The 18,809-nt window shown below is 58.6% G+C and overlaps 2 protein-coding genes across 3 annotated transcripts in view; both read right to left on the bottom strand.

The window, feature by feature from the left end:
- Nucleotides 1–258: 258 nt before the first annotated feature.
- Nucleotides 259–10,414, bottom strand: SYT12 (synaptotagmin 12; the record flags this gene model as incomplete). Its single annotated transcript, XM_082282851.1, is given in 16 exon segments — nucleotides 259–432; nucleotides 993–1,126; nucleotides 1,296–1,416; nucleotides 1,498–1,713; nucleotides 3,640–4,032; nucleotides 4,328–4,521; nucleotides 5,840–5,904; nucleotides 9,603–9,772; nucleotides 9,774–9,815; nucleotides 9,817–9,849; nucleotides 9,853–9,904; nucleotides 9,906–9,939; nucleotides 9,942–9,951; nucleotides 9,955–9,998; nucleotides 10,288–10,348; nucleotides 10,352–10,414. Coding segments are annotated over 16 exon segments (1,806 nt in total).
- Nucleotides 10,415–11,599: 1,185 nt separating this feature from the next.
- The window catches only part of PTDSS2 (phosphatidylserine synthase 2), a 30,071-nt gene continuing 22,861 nt past the window's right edge, over nucleotides 11,600–18,809 (bottom strand). For both annotated transcript variants that reach the window (XM_082284426.1, XM_082284427.1), the window contains 4 exons: nucleotides 18,083–18,197; nucleotides 16,329–16,474; nucleotides 13,295–13,480; nucleotides 11,600–12,499 (listed from right to left, as the gene is read on the bottom strand). In XM_082284426.1, coding sequence (XP_082140552.1) covers nucleotides 12,355–12,499; nucleotides 13,295–13,480; nucleotides 16,329–16,474; nucleotides 18,083–18,197 — 592 coding nt within the window. In that variant the 3' untranslated portion in view covers nucleotides 11,600–12,354. The remainder of the gene's footprint in view (nucleotides 12,500–13,294; nucleotides 13,481–16,328; nucleotides 16,475–18,082; nucleotides 18,198–18,809) is intronic.

Here is an 18,809-nt window from a genome sequence, read left to right as displayed (position 1 = left end):
ACGTTTGAGGATTCCGCGGATTTCGAGGCCGCCGGGAGCACACGGAACGCTCGGGAGCCGCAGTTTGGGGAGGTTCCTGCTCGTTTTGGTCCATTTGGGCTCCTTCCCGGCGGGTCTGGCCCGGCAAACGCGGGGGCGACCCGGGCTGCGCCCCCAGAGCCGCTCCGTCCGTGCTCCGGGTGTTTCGGGCCCCTCGGCCCCACGCGGTGCCACCGAGTCCCTGCTCCGGGCCCGCTGTCCCCGGTGTCGGGATGCGGCCTAATTCCTGCGCAGCGGGTGCCACATGGAGACGGGCTTGCGGAGCGTGGCCAGCATCTGGTTCCAGTGCGTGGTGCCCATGCCGCTGGCCGCGGGCCCGATGAGCACGTGGCCCGTGTTGTCGCCGCGCCCGTCCTCGCCGCTCTCGGCCACCGTCACGCGCAGGGACAGCTCCTGGGGGGCACGGGGCTGTCGTCACCACGCACAGACCCCCCGGACACGTGCCCCTGTGCCCTCTCCGAGGGGACCTGCACCCACGATGCCAACGCATCCACGCATCCCAAGCCCAGAAAATCGCCACCCAACCTGCTGTACCCCACATACACACGGCCCTCTGTGCCCTCACCCCGTTCAAACCCAGCCCCTGCTGTTGAAACCCCCCCAAGCCCCTACAAACCCACCCTCCTGTTCCCCCCACACTTACTCATCCCCCTCTTTTCCCCACATGCCCTAAATCCATGCCCCTGCCCACATACCGAACCATCCCTGTGCACCCTGCTATATCCCAACCCATGTATCCATATCCCTCCCAAGAGTTCCCCACACACATCCCCTCTCCAGCAGCCACTTCCACACATCCACACCTCCCCAAACAGCCCCCACACGTCCACCCCAAACCAGACCCAAACACACACAACCCCCACAGCTCCCAGGATGCCCCCAGAGCTCCCCACTAGTGGGTTTGGGGAGCTTGAGGAGCACTGGGATGTGCCCCACCCCAAGCTGGGCCGGACCTGGAGCACGATGGCGGGCACGGAGAAGATCATGGCCTCGTTGAACACAGGGTTGGTGTCTCCCCTCTTCACCGCTGTCTTCTTCTTGCTGATCTTCCTCCCGTCCTGCAGCAGGTACACCTTGACGAAGGGATCTGCTCGGGGGGCAGAAGAAGGATCAGTCACACGTGTCCCCAGCCATGTGGACAAAGCAGGGGGACCCTTTCTGGTGGCCCTCCCCAGCAGGTCTGTCCTCACCGGGAGCCACTCCAGTGGAACAAATGGGACAAACCAGGACAAACGCCACTACGGAGCCCCCCTCACCTGCGGTCACCTTCCCGTTGCTCCACACGAGGTTCTTGGCTTTGACCACCACCACCGTGAGCCGCTCGGCCGTGGGCAGGTAACTCAGGGAGAGCAGGATCTCCCCCACCGTGTCCACCGCCTGCGGGACGCAAAGCCCAGGCTGTCACCCACCAGCCTGTCCCCAAAACCCTGGCTGGGAGATGGGGCACCCCCGGCTCACCTTGTTGGTGTCCTGCAGGTAGAGCCAGGCGTTGAAGGGGCGTGTGGCCAGGTCCAGGTCGGAGAGCTTGAGCTCGGCCACGCCGGTGCTGACGCTGCGCTCGTCCTCGTCGATGCCGAAGACGGAGAAGCGCAGGCTGTTCTCCTCCAGCGCCGCCGGATCCAGCGGCACCGAGAAGCGCTCGTCGAAGGCCACAGAGTAGGCGCTCCTCTGGATCTGCCACGGGAAGGAGGGAGCGCCCTGGCACCCACGGGGCTTGGGGCTGCGTCCCTGCTCTGCCCCGTTCCATGGGAATTGCAAAGACATCCCCAGGGCACCCCCCATCCAATGGGATGATTTATTCCTGACCCGACCGCAGCAGCTGCTCAGCCACTGGGGTAAAAACCAGGGCTGTGACCTGCCCCAGTGCTCTCAGGTACATCCCACCCCCCTGGGAGCGCGGATGCGCATCCGGCTTGGCCATATCAGGTACCAGGATTTATGGATACCAGGTACAACCCCCAGCCCTTCTCCAGGCAGAACCAACTCCTGAACATGCCCAGTGGGAATGGTGCTGTTTGGCTGATGCTGTCCCTGTGTCACGTCATTCCCTGGGAGCAGAGGCAGCAGCAGCTGCCACGGCTCATCCTGCGGGTGCTGATCCCAAAGAACTGGCCGAGGGAAACTGCTCTAAAGTCATGGATTTTGGGGTGGTTTTTTTTCCCCTACTCCGGCCCTGTTTCAGCATCCAAGATGCCTCACACAAACCAGGGGTTTGTCCCATGGGATGGAAAGCTGCAACCCTGGACAGTGTGGAGCAAAGCAGATCCACCGGCTCCCCAAAGCCACCCAAATCTGGGTGGAGAAGGGACCCCTCTGTGGGGCTGTGTGACCCCAAAGCCTCCCAGGAGAGGGTTCATCTCCCCCAAGGACTCTCTCCTGTCTCAGCCTGCTCCTAACCCTGCTCCATCCCTGGCATGGAGGACACAGATGTGGCACCTGCCATATCCCCCTTTCTAGTCCGTGCTCTCCCACTGGATACCACCAACCTCCAGAATCCCCGGGGACTCTGAAGTTCCTCTGTGGGAAGATCAGATTTTACAGCCCTACGGATTTTACAGACTGTCTGTCTGCAGCCCACGCTGTATTTTGGGAGCTCTGGATCAAGCAAAACCAAACAGGAGCTGCTATTTAAAACCCCTCCAGAAGCACTGGAAAAGCTCCGGCTGGGCCTTTATCCGTGGCCTCGGGGCAGCCAAGGAGGTAAATTGTGCTGGTGAATTATAAATAACGATGCTAAATAATAAATATCTCCAGAGCATAAATAAAGAGCCAGAGATCTGGATGGGAAAATGGGCTAAAAGGGCACTGTGGAAATTCTGGAGGCAGCAGCCGGTGTGTGTGGATGGAGCAGCACCTCCAGCCCAGTGGAGAGATGCCTTAATGGGACGCACATTCCTACTCCTTGCTGGGACATCCTGATTAAATCAAACTGGCTCTGCAAAAAAGGAGCTCCTGGAAGAAAACAGGGGCTCCTGCTTTCCCACAAGCAGCTTTTGAGGCACTTAAAAAGGGAGGGTTTGCCCCAGATCCACCCCTATCAGTGCCGCCACGTGGATTTTCCGCTGCCGTGCAGGGATGGAAAAGCGTTGGGGCTGCTGTGGGAAGGAGAGGGACTGTGGGAACTCAGGGGACTGTGGGGCCACGACAAGACACCAGCAGCACCTGCCCAGACTGCCACTGGCTCCAAATCCCACCCCAGGCCACTTCCTCCACCTGCCACAGCATCCCCAGGAGCAGGGACAGTCAAGCAGGAAAACTTGCCACCAGCCACGCTCAGAGATGACAAAGTGAGCCCAAATCCCAGCCAAGAGGGAGACATTCCTGCCTCTGCCAGGTTTCTGATGTGCAAACCCCACCTGGGACACTCCCCAAAATCCCATGCCAACCCAGAGCTCGCTGCTCCCACATCCCATCACTGCCTCGGGGAGCTGAGACCCCCCAAAATCCCTTGTCAACCACATCCAGCCTTGAACTCCATGCTCCCAAACCCCACCACTGCCTTGGGAAATGTGGCCAAGGGACGCTGCCACCCAAAATCCCAGGGCAATCCGTGTGCACAGGGGTCTGTGGGGGGCGTCCGGGTGGGAATGAAGGGCTCACCCGGGAGATGCCGACGATCTGCTCGGCCGGGAGGAGGCTGATCCGCATGAAGCAGGACTCGAAGCGCGTGTCCTCCTTCTCCAGCAGGTCCTTGCCCTGCAGCAGCGTCACGTGCAGGGCGGTCGCCCTCGCGTCGTACTCCATGGACACCTCCACCTGCCCCACCGTGAAATCCTGCCCGAAGTTGTTCCCGATGGACGAGATGGAGTTGAGGGAGTCGGCCGAGATGGATTTCCGCAGGGGGCCGCAGTGGGCCAGGCCCAGGTCTCTGCCCATCAGCTCCAGGCTGCCCAGCTCCTGGATGCTCTCCAAGGTGTCCTCTGCCCTCAGGCTGCTCTTGCGGGACGAAGAGCTCCGACCTGGCGCCCTCTGCGAGCCCGGGGCCAGCCCTCGCTGCCAGGGGAAGGAAAGCAGGCGCTGCCATCCATCCCGTCCCTCCGTGCGGAGCCGGACAGCTGGGCTTCTCCTTGGATGCATCCCGGCCCCCGCCTGGCCTCAAGCTGCCGCGGCAGCGAGCCCGGAGCTTCCCGCAGCTCCCAGCTCCGGCGATCCCCCCAAAAGCTCCGGCAGCACCAGGTCGCTGCCTGCGGCCGTTCCCCTGCGCGAGGGGATCCAGGAGAGATTCCCAGCCCTCCAGCGTCCCGCGTGCTGCAAAGGGAAAGAGGCGAACCCGACTTCCCCCCCTCACCTTGCTCCTGATGTCCGGACACGCCGCTCCGTACTTCTGCTCCAGGTACCGGTAGTCATAGTTGGGGAAGGGGGAAGGGGCCGGGTAGCTCCCGGAGCGCCAGAGCTTCCACAGGTTGATGGCTGCGATTCCCAGCAGCGCCAGGGCGCCGGCGGCGTAGAGCCCGATCTCCCAGCGCGGCGGGCTGGAGGCCGCTGCAGGGACAGGGGGCTCCGTGAGCCGCTCACAGCCCCGGGAGCGCGCCTGGTTCAGCCTCGGCTGCTGCCGCGCCGCGACCCCGGCTCCGAGCTCCGAGGATGGGATGGGATGGGCCGAGGAGCGGATAAACGGCAGCTCCCCCCCGGGCTCTGCAAACGGGCCGGGCAGAGGCTCTGCCAGCCGAAGAATGCCAGCCCTGCCTTGGCTTCCCCGGGAGGTGAAGTTCTGCGTCCCAGCCCCGCTTCCCAGCGAGTGGCTGTGCCACTCCCGAGGCGCCGGGGGGTCCCTTTGCCAGCCGCGGCTCTGTCCCACGGACAGATGTGCCCGGCGCACATCTGCATCGCCCTGGGCCCCGCGGGACAGCCCCCGCTGCTGCCCGGGGATGCCAGGGAAAGCCGGGAGCAAGGAAAAGCCAAACGAGAAGCTGTCGAAAACGGGCAGAGCCCCGCGGGTGCCGCCGGAGCGAGCGGGGAGGGAGCGCCGGGCTCGGTTCCTGCTGCATTGCACCAGCCTCCATCACTCCCGCGCCGAACCGGCACCAGCCGCTCCGTGCGACACAGAAAAAGGGGGAAAGAGAGGATTTCTCATCCCGGAGCGCTGCCGGGGAGTCCTCCGGCATCATCACGCCGCAGCGCTCCCTCCTTCGGAGCCGGAAAAAGCCCAAAGCCAGGCTGAACTCCCACATCGCATCCGAGCGCAGGGACAACCTGCTGCTCCCCGCAGCCCTCCTCCAGCGGGAACTGCGGAAGGAACTGAGTATTCGCATCCAAAGCACCTGCTTTGGATCCGGGAGCAGCCCGCAGGGATCTCCCGGGTTAAACATTGGGGTGGGACCCGGGTCCTGCTGCCTCCACCCCGGCACAAACCCCTCAAGGGCTCTGCTTTATCCCTGCGTCCGGGCTAATGATACTGTGGGAAGCAGCTGGAGGCTCCCCGTGCCAGAGCTCCCAGGCTTCTGCTATGCCGGAGAGGCAAAATCGGGAATAAAATTGGGAATAAAAATAAAAATAGCAGAATAATCTTTTACTGGCTCCTACCTCTGAGTAACTCCAAGCGCAAATCCCAGCTGAGCTGGAACCTGCTTCCCCCTCATTCCTGCCCGTTTCCGAGGGCTGAGCTCTCATGTTGGAAAACTTGGAGGTTTTAAGGGTTTTACCCTTGTTTTAGGAAACAAAACCCCGCGGGCGCATGGAGCAGAGGGGTCTCCCCATGGGAAGCAGTAAGGACCAGCCATCCCTTCCCCCCGAAAAACCTCGGTGTGAGCGCCAGCAGCTCTGCCCCAAACCCTTCCCGGGCTCCCTGGGGAGGACTCACCACTGAAGCGGGATCTGCTTACGTGCCCCGTGTCCATGGCAAACGCTCCCGGCGAGCGGGACAGCCTGGAATGAGCGAGACACCGCGTTAGGATGAAGGGGAAGAACCCGAAAAGGGAATGCCTTGTGATTTTCCAGCAGGGACGCTCCATCACTGCTCCCCCTCCATCGCTGCCGGCCTTGGCTCCCCTTCCAGGCGCTGAGCAAACGCTCTGGAGCCTCTGAGCCACCGGCAGGAGCTGAAGGGGGGACAGGAACCCTCGGGAAGGGGCAGAGCCGCTCCATTTACCTCGGGAGCGTTTAACAAGCGACATTCCCAACCCCTCTGTGTGTGTGGACATCTCCCCTCCAGGAGCCCTCAAAGCCCTTTGCTGCTTTTCCAGCTGAAACCTTCCTTTGCCTCCTGCAGTTTCCCAGCCTCTCCCGAGGGGTGCCCTGGCCCCAGCGGAGGGGGGCAGCCCCATTCCCCCATTTTGGGGTCACTGCGGGGTTTAGGGGATGCTGTTGCCCAGGAATCAGCTCCTGCAGCGGGAAAGCTGCGTCGCCTTCCCCTCCCCCGACAGGGCTTTTCCCAGTCGAGTCCAAAGGAAGCTGCTCTGCCAGGCAGATCCCAGCACAGGCAGCACGGATGCTGAGGGGGATTTATCCAAGCCAGCTGTTCCTGCTATGAGAAGGGGATTTGGAATCCCCAAAAACACCCAACAAGGAAATCCAACAGGAACTGACCAGCACCCCCTGTTCCCTGGCATCCCTGCCGGGGGATCACAGACCACAAGGAGCTGGTGGGATCCCACAGACCCCCACGGGGACACAACCTCAGCACTGCACCTAAAGCCCCACACACCTCCCTCAGAGCCCCTCAGCCCCTCCCCAGAATTCCCAAAGCCCACTCATGGAGCTGGATCGGCCTTGGACAGATGATCCCACAATATCTGGGCCCCAAATTCCAGCTCCCCTCGGGTGCTCACAGCCTCAGGCACTGCGGGAGGTGATCAACTCTCCCCCCAAACCATCCAGGCTTGGATTTTAAAGGGCAAAAGTGGGAATTTCACGACATGGAATATCACCTGTGCTGGCCTGGCCCCCTCTGCAGGGGCACACAGCCCATCCTTGGGGTAACAGGAGGAGGGGGAGCCCTAATGTCACCCGAAGTGACAGCGATGCTGGGATGGGGCTGGGAGGTGCCCAGCTCCTCCCCGCCCTCCTCCCTCTGGCACAGATCCCCCTGTGCAATGGATAAAACAGTCCCATCCTGGCTGGGCTTGTGTCCCGGGCTGAGCTCAGCTCAAGGCACACTTTGCTGTTTAGTGCTGAAAATTGACATCTCAACAGACCAACGTGACAGAGATTTACCCTAAACTGCCTCTTTTCACGCCCTGAAAAGCTCCTGTACCCAAGCAAGGGGCTCTGTTCCTCTCCCTGCTTCCCAATTATTTTTAATATGAAAATAGCAAAGTTTTCAGGACCAGCTTTCCCTGCAGGAGGACAAACATTCCCTTTAAACCCCCTCCATCTCTTCCCAATTTCTTCTGGAAATTAGAAGGAATTTCTGATTTTTCCTTTCTTTCAGAGCTTCCACCCCCAAAACCTCCCTCTCTAATGAGCTGTAAGCAGCAAGTCAAGCAGATTTCCAAGGCATCACCACGAAAGAGACTGCGGTGCTCAGGACTGGGATGAAACCCAGAGGTATTTTCCTATTAGGAGAGCAGCATCAATCTCCCCTGAGCGAGGAAACGGGGGTGGAGGAGCTCGGGGAACGATTTATGGCGCTTTTTTTTGTTAACTAAGCTCTTCCCCGGAGCGTTGCATGGAGCTGCTCTGACATCCCCCTGACCTGCTGCTCAAATCCCTGGGAAATCAAGCCTGAGGCATTGGGAAGGGAACAGGCACCGCTCTCCCACTGCTGGCAGCACAGGGATAGATGGATTTTTCACCCACAGACCTCAAGATCAGGCTGCAGAGCCCTGGTTTGGGGTGCAGAGACCAAGAAAGGGGGGCAGAGTCCCAGGTTTGGGGCGCAGAGCCCTCTCCATCCATCCCAATACCCCAACGCAGCCTCATTTTCCTCGGGAGCTGCTGCAGAGCTCAGCTCCCTTTTCCCTGCTTGGAGGGACAATAAAACAGCATCAAAGCCACCTGTCCCCCCTGGAAAAGGGGGTCCCCCAGCCTTCAGGGGGTTGTCACCTCGCTGCTGCCAAGGCCCCAGGCACAGCAACCCCAATTGCTGGTCCCAGAGCACCGGGACCAACCTGGCTACGACCCCTCCGAGCACGCTGCAGTCCCCAAACGTCCCGATCCAGGTTCCAGCGATGTCCCTGCTCATCCTCCCTCCCTGTCCTGCCCCAGACACCCGTGCCCGGTGTGCCGAGCCCGGCCTAAACGCAGCTCAGCGGTGAGGCCGGTCCCGCAGCGCTGCTGGGCCCCTTCCAGCCCTGTCCTGCCCCCTCCGGCCCCCGGCCTCCATCCGCAGGGCACAGAAGCGGGATGCAGTCTGCCCCCGGCACGAATAAAGACGCATCCCAAACTTGCCAAAACAGAAGGATTTGGGCTCTGCTCTCCCCCAGCGCCCTCCCCAGCCCCCCGCAGGGCACACGTCCCACCCACGGGCACCCAAAGCGGCGGCCCCCGCGCTTTACCTGGACAGGTACAAATCCTCAGGGACCTGCGGGGAGCGCGGGGACTCCCGGGCGGCCCCGGCATCCGCCGAGCTGCGTCCGCTCCCGGGGCGGGGGGGAAGCTGCGAGCCCCGGGGCCCGCCCGGCCGGCGGTGGGGACCGGGCAGAGCCCCCCGCGCCGCCCGGGGGTCCCCGAGCCCAGCCCCGGGATCCACGGATCTCCCCACCCCCGGGGAGCGGGCAGAGCCCCCCGCGGCTGCCCGGGGGTCTCTGCGGCTCCGGAGCCCAGCCCCGGGATCCGGGATGTCCCCCCACGGCCGGGATGTTTCCCGGCGGTGCGGGACCGGGAGCGGCTCCGCTCCCTCGCCCAGCCCAGCCCGGGGCGGAGCCGCCGCTCATCCGTGCCATGAGCTGGGCGGTCTCTGCGCTCGCCAGACCCTCCCCGGGGCTCGGCTCGGCCCAGCCCGAACCCCCCGGCAGAGCCTGCGGACCCCGGCGGTCTCTCGCTCTGGTTTGCCTCCCAGCTTTCCTGAGGTAGTCGCCATAAAAAACCCTCAACGAAATTGACCCCAAACCTTGCAAACGCACCCCAAATCCCAGCCAGGAGTGAGGAGGATAACGCCAGACCCCTCACCCCACACCAGAGACCCTCTGCTATGCGCTTGGCCATAGCAGCCTCCCCCAAATCCCCCAATGCCACTTCCCAGGGACTCCCTGGTCCGTCCCACCGCACCTCTGCATCTCCAGCTGCTCCTCCTCACGGGCCCTGAGGAGCGTTTCGCTGCATGGGGCCCCACATCCCCTCCCCTTGTCCCTCAAAGGGCGCAGAGCCCCTTGGGGTCTCTGGATCACCACCCCAAACTGAATCCTTGGGTTCTCCCTTGTCCCAAACAGCTTGTTCCAGCTGTGTATCCCTCCTGGGGCCATCCAGAAAGGTCTTGCCTTTGGATGTTCCTAAGAAAACCCATCAGATCCTCTCCCTCTGCACCAAGAGGTGGAATTTTTTGGGATCTGGCCCCAAAAGCTCCTCATGCAGTTTGGCACCGTGCCAACCACAGCCTGACACCGTGACCATCGGAAAAACTGTGCCTACGCACCTTTCCAGGGAATCTTCCCTTTCCCTGCCTTCGTATCCATGGCTTCAGCCACCTGACCTCACAGGCCAGGCGACTTCCAGGGCAGCACGGAGCAATTTCAGACAGCAGGAGAAACACTTTGCTTGGAGGAAACGAAATAATTGGGATTTTGTGGGGAGAAAACACCCACACACGCTGAGCAGAGGTGGGGTCAGGAGCCATGGAGCAGTGTGACATTCCAGAGGGACCTGCAATTCCCAGGAACACCCACCACATCCAGCCACGGGGGCCAGCTCAACCCTGGCTGCAGGCTCCCTGCTCTACACTGGGAGATGCTCCTGTGATCTTCCTGGTAGGAAGCTCACTTTCAGGGAGGAAACAGCAAGTTTTGACTGTACCAAAAACTGGGTGGGAGAGCTGCCTCATCCTGCAGCCAAAGCTCCTTTCCATGGGGCTTCCTGGCTCTCCCCTGGGCACAGCTGGAAAAGAGCAGGCCATGATCCTTCCCCAGGGATGTGGCAGGCTGTCCCTCTGCAGCACTGCCCGGGACCCAGCACCCTCCTGCCCGCAGGGCACCTCGGGGCTCACCACTCCAGACTCTGGGCAAAAGTGACTCCCAGAGCTGTTCCAGACGGGATGGGATCAGGCTGAGGTTTGGAACTGTCCGAATGCCCCAGCTGGGCACCGGGATTCCTCCAGCCTCACACAGACACCAACCCTCCTATTGAAAACCCCTCCTTTCTAAAGCCAGCACTTACCTTTGGCCAAGCTCTCCGTGAAATCAGGGTGACCACAGGTGGGACACCTGTTCCAGGTGAGTCAGACACGCCAGTGTGCGGGAGCAGGAGCCCTCCACCTCTGCCCTCTCCACAGGGAGGGTCCCATTTCAGGCCACGCCAAATGTTATTCCCACGAGGACTCTTGGCTTCCCTTCCACCTCCTCATGATGAGGCTGCTTTGAGCACTGCCTCAAGACGATCACAAAGGATTCCTAAATCCAGGCGAATTTGTGACTGCCAGAGCCCCTTTTTCCCTGAAAACCTGGACACACTCCTTACCTCAAGGCCCAGCATCCGTGCACCCATCCCATGTGCTGGAGGGGGCACCGCCCGACCCCCTCGGGCCCCGGCTCCGTGTGTGAGGTGACAAGAGAGCACCCATGTCCCAAAGGACAAAGCAGCACACAGAACTAAATGGGCAGGATCCAGACTATCCCTGGGATCCCTTGGATGCAGACAGATGAGCCAGTGGCTCATGTGTGAGGCCAAATCTCCCGGATCCTTCTGGATATTCCTCACCAGGTGTTGCCAGTGCAGGTAAGCGGCCCTTTGGCGGGAGGGGGGGTGCAGGGACAAGTCCCCCCAGGTCACCTGGCCACCCCCCCAGCTGGGGATTCCCAACTTCCAGACTGCCCGTTGCCCACTTTTTATGAGTGGAAAGCATTTGGAACACTAAAGCTGGGAATGTTGGCTGCCATTCCCACACAAGACCAAGCAGGATTAAAACCCAGCTGTGTGCTGGGTAGCAAGTCTGCAAGCTCCTGCCACCTCAGAAGCTTGGGGTTGCACTCTCGGAGCTGTACTGTGGTGTGTGTGTCATTTTCTTCTGGATAAACCCTTCCCTGGAAAACAGCCAGATTGAATTAAGCAGGGACAGGGTGACGTCGGTGCCCGGGACAGCGACGCGAGGGCTCGGAGCGGAGGATACAGAATCCATGTGGATGAGTGGAGCTCTCACATTTTGGAAATATGAGCTGGGGAAACAAAGCAGCCCAGGCTTCCCATTCCCCTTCCAGGATGCTGAGTCACCAGCAGAAACACTGCCTGGCTCAGGATGCTCCCTGGCTGGGCTGGGCTGTGCCAGGGACGTGCGGTGCGACACTGCAGGGAACAGCTTTCCCAGAGACCCCTCACTCTGGAGCCATCCCAGGAGGAATGGGGCAGCGACAAAGGGTGGCAGAGCCTGACGTGCCCCTGTCAGACCCCGGAGCAAACCCCACCAGGTGGGGACACAAACCCAGCTGAGGAGAAAGCAGGGAACCCCAGACCGACAGGACACTCCCGGTTTCTGCTTGTGACACATTTTACTCCGCAGAGCGAAGGCAGGTTGACCTTTCTCACTTCACCTTCCCTTACATTTAAGAGATGACCGAGACTAAAAGAGAAATTAAAAATAAGAGCTAAGGAGAAGTTGCCTGTCCCCCCAGAGCTGGGACACACCACCCGAGTGCCGCAGGCCGCTCCGGGACGCTGGGAGTCGGCGGGATGCCCTGCGGAGGGGCTGGAACAGCAGCGTGCTGTGGTACATCCTGTGCAAGGAACGCAGCGCGGCCACAGGCCCCCGTGTACCCGCGGCCATCTCGCTCAACCCTTCACCCAAGCCTCCTCCGCAGCTCCAGGTAGTTCCAGCAGGAAGAACAGCATTCATTTCCCGTGCCTGGTCTCTGTACGCTCCAAAACAAGTGTTCCTAGTGCCCCAGCGCCCCACGGAGCTCTCAGTTCCCTGGGAATGCAGCAGCAGATCCCTGTGTGCCGTGCTCTGAGCCCCCTGCCTCCACACCTGGTTCCGAGGAAGACGCGCAGCACCCGGTGAGGGCCCCGCCCCGTGCGCGGGGTCGGCGCTGACCTCCCTCCACACCGACTTCCTCTGGCCCTGCCCAGGTGACACGAGGAGAGGGGGGGGCTGTGTCAGTGCCATCCTCCCCGAGAGGATTCCCACACGCCGGAACGCTAACAGTGACAATTAGGAGTTAGGTAGGATAAGGTTGGGACCGCGCACAAGGCCCGCTCGGGCACCGCGAGTTCCTGTCAGCCGCGTGTCCGCGCTCAGAGCTTCCTCTCGCGGAGTTTGTCCCCGCTGGGCTCATCCAGCAGGGCCGAGTGTCCATCCCCGTTGCTCAGGCATTTGTCCCTCTCGTGCCTGTGCTCCTGCTTCTGCCGCCGGATCTCCTTGTACCGCAGGGTGATGTCCCTGCAACACACACAGCACACCATTCCAGCCTGCAGGAAGAACGGCACGGCAACCTGCTCTGCACCAGGCTTCCTGGGATAACAACTCACTGGAGCCCCTGGCTGGGCGTTTCTGCAGCTGCTGATGGCACTGATTCACGGGCAGTTCGTGTTTCTGGCTGGTGGCTTGGCTCTTCCCACCTCTGCCACAGCACAGCAGCCAATCCTGCAGGAGCAGCCACTGCCACCCCTCCACACACCACTGCACTTCAATCAATCATGGAAGGGTTTGGGTTGAAAGGGGTCTTAAAGCCCATCCCATTCCACCCCCTGCCACTGGCAGGGACACCTTCCACTATCCCAGGCTGCTCCAAGCCCCGTCCAACCTGGCCTTGGACACTTCCAGGGATCCAGGGGCAGCCACAGCTTCCCTGGGCACCCTCTGCCAGGGCCTCCCCACCCTCACAGGGAAAAAGTTTTTCCCCACACCCCATCTAACCCTGCCCTCTGGCAGTGTGAAGCCATTCCCCCTTGTCCTATTCCTCCAGTCCCTGACATGCAGAGTCCCTCTCCAGCTTCCTTGTGGGCCCCTTCCAATACTGGAAGGCTGCTAACCCCTGAGGGCCTGTGCAGCTGCTTTCCTCGATCCAGACAGGAAACTGCCAGGACCAGGCCCTGGCCCTGTTTATTTCAGGACTTGCACCCACCCAGGAGAGCTGTGCTCTCTCCCCAGGCAGTCCCGGGGAGCATGTTTGAGGATGGGGGTTGAACAAATCCCCCTAAAGCCCTGGCCAGCCCCAAATGCAGCCCCACTCACCGAATGAAGAAGCGCCAGGCTGTCCAGGTGAGCACCAGGATAATCCCCAGGATCCAGCACTGGGTGATGTAGAAGGGCAGGGAGAGGGTGAGCGTGTAGGGATCGTACTTGACGACGATCAGGAACTCCGTGGCAGTAATAGCAGCAACCAGCCAGGCCTGCTGGCCCAGCTTCTTGTGGAACTTCCTGCAGGAGAAACACAGACAAAACCATCTCATTGCTGTCAAGTTAGGGATGTGGAGAAATCTGCACAAAAAGACAGCTGGGGCAGTGATTTCACTCAGCTTTGCACAGTCCTACAAGCCTAGTTCAGATCACACATGCACTAAGGCTCTGCAGGGATGACACTTGCACGGTGGTGTTACTTCAGTTTCCTCGCAGAGGCTCTAAAAGCAAGCAAAGTTAAACTTCATCACCACACAATGGAGGGAAACGTCCCCATTCCCAGGTAAATCCACATGAAACGATTCTCTGAGCAGCCTGAGACCAGCTGATGTTCAGGGTATGGCTCCAAGCAGGAGCTTCTCACACACGAGGCCCAGAGCTGTCTTTGACACCAATGTGTAGCTCAAGCTACACCAAACCATCCAAATACCCTGGGAAAAAGCATGGAATAAATCAAGCGTAGGTGATTGCTGACGCAGAGGGGATGAGTGCATTCCTTCTTAAAAGGTATCCTGCCTGGATCAGCTTGGATGAAAGGGCTGCAGAAACTGCTCCAGGTGGTGACAGATTAAATAGGCAGAGACCAGCCCTAACTCACAGGCAGGGAGATGAAAGGAAGCAGCAGATCTCTCACAGGGAATTCCAACTGCTGGGATGATGAGGGCAGCTTTCTGCTCTGCCGGACTGCTTCCTCCTCTGCCATCCTTTCCCTGACAACAGAATCAAAGGTAACCCCAACACAAGAGCTGTGCAGCCCCAAGGCAGCCGAGGAAGAGAGCTGGTTTCCTGCCCTAACACTCAGGAAAGAGGTGAAAGGTTTTTCTTGTGATGAAGGAGCTAAAATTCATGGCCTTGATGCAGACTCCCTGGAAGTGACAGCAAGACTCCAAGCAGGAACGTGGGACTAGGGTCAAGTGCTACAGGCTGTTGCATCAAGACATTCCTGGTCAGGAACACTTCACACATCCAGTCCTCGGGAACTCGGGCAGCACGTGGATCAGGACGGCAGTGGGGTGTGTGAGGGCTGGAGAAAGCTCCACCCCTCTTCTGGGACTACAGCAATTCCAGGCACTTCACTGTCACCACGCTCAGCCCAAGGCCCTGCAAGCAAAGCCCCAGAACTGCCTGCGGACACTCAGCATCCTGAATGGGAAAAAGAATTCTTCAAGTTGGAATTTCACTGCTTTGCAGACCCAACACTGCAGGGCTGGCTGGAGAGACCTCATCAGTTCATCCCAGACAATCCCATCACCACCAGACAAGGCAGTGAGCCACGTTTCTGTCAAGGAAACAGAAATCTTCACAAAACAGAAAACTTCACAAAAGAAGTGGGATGTTCCAGTCTTTGAGCATTAAGCGTTTCCAAAAGGAAAAGGTCAGCAAGGTTTCCCACGTGATGTAAGCTGGGAGCCTCTGGTACAACCTGCTCTTCCCAGCAGCTTCTCCCTACAACACCACGGGAAGAATCCTGAAGGATCCTTGGCTTGAAATGATGTGCCAGTGAAGCTGGCAAACGGGGGCAGATCCTCTCTGCCTGGATGGCCTGGAATGCAGGAAGGGATGGCAAAACCCTCTGCGGAGAAGGTACCAGGTAAGAGCTCAGCTCTGCCCTTCTGCAGGAGCAGCCTGATGTCAGCTCTGGGGGGCATCAAGCAGAGCCAGGAAGGCCAGGATGTGGGGGCAGCCACCTCCCCCAGCAGGGAACGCGGCAGGAGGCGGCGGCAGTGCCGGGGGCACGCAGCTCGGGATGAGCTGCTCCGGCTCGCGGAAGGAACAGCAGCAATCGGAACCAGGGGTGAGGCACCGGCGACGGATGGCTCTCCCAAATTCCAGCGTTATGCCACGTGGTGGAACAGAGGGCAAAGGAGCTTTTCCAACCCCACCACAAGAAGATGAATGGTGCTAAGGAGAGGAGCTCGGCAGCGAGGCAGAGACTCTTCTTACCTGTGAGTTGGAGGCACGTCCCAAACCAGTAGGTCCAACACCAAGGGCAGGGCATCCTGCCCCTGCGGAATGTCCTGAATTCCGACTAAGCAATGTGGGCTGGCCCTTCTTCCCACTTCTAGGAGTCAAAGCCTTGCAAGGGAAACTGATCTTCAGACAATGTTGGAACCCTAAATTCTGAACACAGACACTTTTTTGCGTTGGTCAGCGACAGACAATGAACACCCCTGGAAGCCAGACAGTGCCTTAGGCTGAGGATGTGGGCTCAGGCAGGTTGTGACATTAAAAGAAAAGGTGATTTTGAGAACAAAGCTTTCTCAGCTCTCACATGGTCTGCAGAAACAAAAGCAGCGAGGACAAATATGATGCTGAGGTGGGAACAGTCTCAAGTACATGCACTGCTGTGTGTGGTGCTTCACCTGCAGCACATCCTTCTACTGAGGGCCTCTGACCTGCAAGAGGATGCCAGGAGAGCTCCGGAGGGCCATGGGGAAGACAGCTCAAGGAAAGAAGTGCCTTTAAGAATCACATTTTTTAGTCTGGGCCCTGATGTCCCCAGGGGCACATCCAAGGACTGCAGTTCCTGGCTCTCGGTCTGGAATCGGAGCACAGAGCTCCTCTGCCCACGAGCCAGTGGCACTCCAGCTCATTTCCACACTCCCTTCTCCACAGAGAGATCATTTACCAGACACTGAGGTTAACACAGTGCACACACAATGCCCTTAACAACAGCTGCTCTCTGACTGGGGGCAGTGAGAGTGGTACCTCCAAAACAAAGGAACACGAAGCGGGATGCTTTGGGATTAGGCCTTTTTTGTCCCTGACAAGCTGAACTAGTGCCCGAGATGGATGCCAGCAAGCTGGAGCAAGTTCAAAACAAAGCACGTGGAGCCCGACATGGGAAGTACAGAGAGGTGGGGCTTACGGGTCGTCCATGAAGTCGTAGATCTCCCTCATGGCCACTCCTCCCACGTTGACAAAAAACACGAGGCGTAGCAGCACCAAGTAGTGTTCGGGGGGCATCCACAGCACGAACTTCAGGTAAAACGTGTTCAGCTCTGCCAACAAAAACTGGGAGAAAGGACACGTGGATTACATTTGGAAAACGCCAGTGGATGAAGCCTGGAATGCCCCTCTCTCCCTGCAGGGCTCCTCCTGCCCATTTCTCAGCCCTGCTCAGCATCACTGAGTGAACCACCAGCACCAACCCAAAAAAACCAACTGGGTTTTTAAACATTTCCTCTACGTTGGAAGAGGCACCAAAAACAGCTGGACAAGCAGGACCCTCAAATTTCAAACACGTTTGTGAACTTCAAAGAAAGAGCCTGAAGTACCAGCAGAAGCACTGAGGACAGATCCCAAAAGCACAGCTTTTCCTTTCCCTGTCCTTTAAAACCCACCATAACAAGAGGCACGAGCTGCACATCCTGGGGGGCTGGGCTGGGTTGTTTTGTCTCAGTTATGCAAACTCACCCTCAAAGCCAACTCGGGAAAGTTGATTATAAATCAAGAGCAAAATGTTCTCTCAAGCAGCTGCCCTGGCAATGTGCTTAAGGGAGCAGAGAGACACCAGAGTGTCACTTCAAAAGAAGTGATAACAAAGGGCATTAAGCATTGCTTAAGCCCAAGGAGCAAGCCAGAACCTGAAGCTGCTTAGAACCTGTCAGCTGAAGCTGGGATGTGCTGAAAGAAACATAATCCCGCAGTCCAGTATAAATTCACTGGGATCTCTGTTGCAGCAGCACCTCAACCCCAATTTCTTCAGGGTGCAAGCAGCAACCTTTGGGGAAACATCTGTTTTATTTACACTCAGTCACTGCTCCCACAAAGCAGGCCTGGAGTACCACATGAGCTTGGCCAATGTGTCCTGCAGCAGGAAGCAGGTGCTGGGAGCTTGTTCTGGCAGACACAGAGTTCTGTCCTGTGCCACGGAACCTGGATCATGCCCAGTGCCTCTGGATCACCCCAAGTGTCACGGGGACGGGTTTAATTCAATTTCACAGCTGCTGGGTTGAAATAAGTTTGAGTTGCTCAGAGCAGAGCCAAGTGACATCCCACGGACGACACAAAGGCCAAAGTCCCCTGGCTGGCAAAGGGCCAGGAGTGGGAAAAAGGCATTTAAACTGCCCAGTTCACCCTCCCTATCAGTGTCACGTGGGTGACAAGTTCTGTTCCACAGGCACAGGTATGAATTTCAGACGCTGCATTCCCAGCATGAAACAATTCCACCCCCTCAGGTGCTGTGTGTGCAGTGAAATATTTAAAAAATGAAAAATCCAGGAGAATTGAATTATTTAGGCAGATCTGTGCTTCAGGAGTGAGCTCAGAGGAGCCCGAGGCCTTGGATACAGCCCTTTCCAGCTGTAACATGACCCGTACCTGCATAAAACCAAGGGATTTGAGCTGCTTTCACCCACAGTCGATGCTTTGGGGAGCAGCAAATTGCTGAAAACCCAGAGATCCCACTTTATATCGCTCCCATTGCCAGCAACAGTGTTCAGCAAGCAAGGACAACCCTTCCTGCAGTGAATCTGTCACCTGTCCCAGAGATACGGACACAGCTCTGCGGGACTGGGAAGGGATCCCTCCCGGCCTCAGCTTCAGGAACATCCCCAAAGCTGCAGCCTGAGTTACAGGAGCTGGAACCAGGGCACAGGAGCGCCAGAGAGGTGTCCTCACCACGAAGATGATGCCGCAGACTGCGAGCCACCTGCGCAGGCTGGAGGCCGGCTTCCACTCGAACTTCACCCAGCTGTACGGGGTGAACTGGAACACAATCCTCTTCATCTTGCCTCTGGAAAAGAGCAAAATAACCACTGCAGCTTGAAGGCAAGGCAAGAGGCATCTGCCAGCGCTTCCACTTGAGACACCAGTTCAGATATGCAAAACGCCTCCGTTTACTCCATTAAAATCACAACTTAATGAGATTAGCTCTGAGCTTGTTATTTCAATTATCAATTTAAGCTTTAATATAGTACACCCCGTGTTGTAAGCAGTTCTGCTCTGCTCAGCAAAGACACTACACAGCACGACAGGGCATTACTGGTACACGACTACAAGGGATTTATTAAATTTTAATTCCCAGTGTCCCAGTTCCCGTGAAGTTCTGGTTACTAGGGAATGCAGAAAGACCAAACAGATCCTTGCTGTGAATGGGAGTAGGATGACAGCTGGGATTCCCACACCTCCTTAAACCATTTCATTAAATAAGCTCACTTCCATCGGGCAATGCCTGGGACACACAGGTGTATTTCCAACAATCCCATCCACAAGGTGAATAAAACTCTCAAACAAACCTCCCTGCAGCAGTAAGTCACTGGATCCTGGAGTCACCTGAACACCCAGGAATTCTTTAATCCACATTAACCCACATGGAACAACCAAGCTCTTGAACAGGAGCCCAACC

This window comes from Coloeus monedula (genome assembly GCF_965178545.1).
Source record: "Coloeus monedula genome assembly, chromosome: 6".
Taxonomy (NCBI): Eukaryota; Metazoa; Chordata; class Aves; order Passeriformes; family Corvidae; genus Coloeus; species Coloeus monedula.
Note: the sequence above shows the minus strand (reverse complement) of the source record. Positions and strands in the feature narration are given on the sequence as shown.